We start from the raw sequence: 2,830 nt of genomic DNA, 5'->3' as shown, positions 1-2,830 counted from the left end.
CCCCCCGCCGAGGTCCGTCCCGTCCCACCCACTCCCCCCCCGCCACGGGCGGCGCCCAAGGGGTTAACCGCGGCCGCCCGCCCGCCCGCCCCGCGCCATTGGCCGCCGGCCGCCGCGCGGCGCCCAGCCAATGGGCGGGCGCCGTCCACGAGCGGGGCCGCGTGCGGGCGGCGCCCATTGGCTGGGCGCGAGTGTGGGAACGGCGGCGGGGGACGTTTCACACGAGCCGCGCGCGTGCGGCGCGCGCTATAAGTAGGGGCGGCCAAGGGCGCGCGGCACCCGCGTCCCGCCGGCCCCGCCGCCGACCGCCGGCCTGGAGCGCGCGCCCACCCCGCCGCCCCCGGCCCCCCCCCCCTCCCCGCTGCTGCTGCCGCGCCTCTTCCGCGGCGGCGGGCGCTGCCGGCGCAGGATGCCGGCCGACCTGATGGAGAAGAACAGCGCCTCGCCGGTGGCCGCCACCCCCGCCAGCGTCAACGCGACGCCCGATAAGCCGAAGACGGCGGCGGAGCACCGGAAGGTAAGGGCGGCCGGGCCGGGTGGCGCCGGGCCGGGCAGTGCCGTACGGAGCAGCGCCGGGCGCTGACCGCCGCCTCTCTTGCAGTCCTCCAAGCCCATCATGGAGAAGCGGCGGCGGGCGCGCATCAACGAGAGCCTGGGGCAGCTGAAGACGCTCATCCTGGACGCGCTGAAGAAGGATGTAAGCGGCGGGGGAGGGAGGGGGGGCCGGGGCGGGGGGCGCGGGGGGCTCCGGCGCTGCCGGGCCGGTCTGAGCCCCGCTTGTGTCCGCAGAGCTCGCGGCACTCCAAGCTGGAGAAGGCTGACATCCTGGAGATGACCGTCAAGCACCTGCGGAGCCTCCAGCGAGCCCAGATGACCGGTGAGTCCCGGGGGGAACCGGGGGGGGTTGCGGGCTGGGACGGCCCTGCCTGCATCCTTGGCAGTGAGGGTAACGGGGGCACCTGGCTCTGCACCTGTATCCGCGGTGATGGGGGTCACTGTGCTCTGTACCTGTATCCCTGGCACAGGGGGTCAGCGGGCTCCTCACCTGCATCCTGGGTACTGGGGGGCCATGGGGGACACAGCACTCCCCACCTGCATCCCTGGTGCTGTGGAACAGTGAGGGGCACCATGCTCTGTACCTGTATCTCCAGTACAGGGTGGCTGTGGGTAGCACTCTCCTGTCCATCTGCATCCCCGGTACTGGAGGGCACTGGGAGGGCTGCAGTCTTGTTTTAGGTCCCCTCTACCAGCAGAGCTGTGCTCCACACCCCGATCTGTTTTGGGGGCGCCAGAGGCACAGGAGCAACTGAGGAGGCTGTGCTCCTGAACTGGATCTCCAGTACTTGAGGACTTTTGGGGGTTGTCTGTTCCCCACCTGGGTCCCTGATGCTGGAGGACTTGGTAGCAGAGGGGCCATGCTCTCCATCCAGACCCTCGGCACCTGGGATCACAAGACACGCTCCCAGAGGGGCTGCACTCCCCGCCTGGATTCCTGGTTCAGAGGGGCTGCAGGATGCAATGCTGGTGGGCTGCACCCCCAGTCCCCTGCAGAGCCTGCTGACCGCTGTGCACCTCTCTTCCCCCCCGCAGCTGCGCTGAGCACAGACCCCACGGTGCTGGGCAAGTACCGCGCTGGCTTCAGCGAGTGCATGAACGAGGTGACGCGGTTCCTCTCCACCTGCGAGGGCGTCAACACCGAGGTGCGCACCCGGCTACTGGGCCACCTGGCCAGCTGCATGACCCAGATCAACGCCATGAACTACCCCGCGCCCCCCCCACCGCCCCCACTGCCACCAGCTGCAGCCTTTGGGCCACCCCTGGTGCCGCCGGGCAGTGGCGCGGGGCCGCTCCCGGGCATGCCCTGCAAGCCGGGTGCCGACGCAGCCAAGGTATATGGCGGCTTCCAGCTGCTGCCAGCCTCCGATGGGCAATTCGCCTTCCTCATCCCCAGCACTGCCTTTGCTCCCGGCGGCGCTGTGCTGCCCCTGTACGGTGGCCCACCCGCTGCTGCCACTGCTGCCTCGCCGCCCGGCCCGCCACCTGGCACAGCCGACTCGGTCTGGAGACCCTGGTGAGGGTGACAGGCACCGGACTGGACTGAGCACTGCACCCCGTGCTGCTGGCACGGCTGTACATAGGTTATATGTTCATATTGGATTGTGCCTTTGTACCATAGCACTCCCTCAACAGTGTTTCGTGTTTTACACGAGATCTTTTTTCTCCCTTCCCTCCCCTTCCTTATGTGACACCAAAGATTGGGGTTTGGTTTTTTTGAATGCTCTTAAAATAAAAGTGTCTCTTCCATTTTGGAAGGCCTTTGGAGATAAATTGGAGTGCTGGCTTGTGTGCACAGGAGGGAGCCCAGCTCCTGGCTCGCGCTCGGCTGCCTGTGGATTGTGCTGCTCCAGGGCTGCCTTGTCCTGCTCTCCAGGCTGGAGCTGTCACTCGGACCCTCTGTCCCCTCTCCCTGCCCCGGGGCAGATGTAATTACTGCTTCTTGGGGAGCAGCTCAACTGATCAGACTTGTTAAAAAGAGCTTATGTTTGCAGAGCTGGTGAATACGCTGAGGAAGGCACCTCCGCTCTGTTCCTGGCTCCTCTGGCTGACGGAGTGGAGTAGCCCAGGTAAAGCGAGACGGATTCGGCACAGAGCCCGACAGCCTGGCTCCTGGTCCAGGCTGCCCGGGTGAGCCTCCTGCCCTGGACCCAGAGGGGCCCGCTCCCGGCCGTGGTGTAAGTCGGGAATGACTGCAGCCAGTTGATTTAGAGAGCGGTGCCTGCCAGCTTCTCGTGTTACAAAAACAGCGGCTCTCCGCAGGACAAGCCTGACA

The 2,830-nt window shown here is 67.0% G+C and overlaps 1 protein-coding gene across 1 annotated transcript; it reads left to right on the top strand.

Annotated features, from left to right (window-relative positions):
- Positions 1-223: 223 nt before the first annotated feature.
- On the top strand, positions 224-2,328 carry HES1 (hes family bHLH transcription factor 1). Its single transcript, XM_054835885.1, has 4 exons — positions 224-517; positions 602-697; positions 790-877; positions 1,591-2,328. The coding sequence occupies exons 1-4, from the start codon at positions 410-412 to the stop codon at positions 2,073-2,075; spliced, it is 777 nt and encodes a 258-aa protein (XP_054691860.1). The 5' UTR covers positions 224-409; the 3' UTR covers positions 2,076-2,328.
- The last annotated feature ends 502 nt before the right edge of the window (positions 2,329-2,830 follow it).

The sequence above is a fragment of the Grus americana genome, chromosome 9 (genome assembly GCF_028858705.1).
Source record: "Grus americana isolate bGruAme1 chromosome 9, bGruAme1.mat, whole genome shotgun sequence".
Classification (NCBI taxonomy): domain Eukaryota; kingdom Metazoa; phylum Chordata; class Aves; order Gruiformes; family Gruidae; genus Grus; species Grus americana.
The sequence above is the reverse complement of the archived record's forward strand: the minus strand, read 5'-3'. Positions and strand labels throughout refer to the sequence as shown.

Bases quoted from the DNA above. Each gene is read 5' to 3' on its own strand.
- HES1 (XM_054835885.1), top strand. From the start codon at position 410: ATGCCGGCCGACCTGATGGAGAAGAACAGCGCCTCGCCGGTGGCCGCC. The intron at 518-601 runs GTAAGGGCGGCC...CCTCTCTTGCAG, and splicing joins CGGCGGCGGAGCACCGGAAG to TCCTCCAAGCCCATCATGGA. The intron at 878-1,590 runs GTGAGTCCCGGG...TCCCCCCCGCAG, and splicing joins CCAGCGAGCCCAGATGACCG to CTGCGCTGAGCACAGACCCC.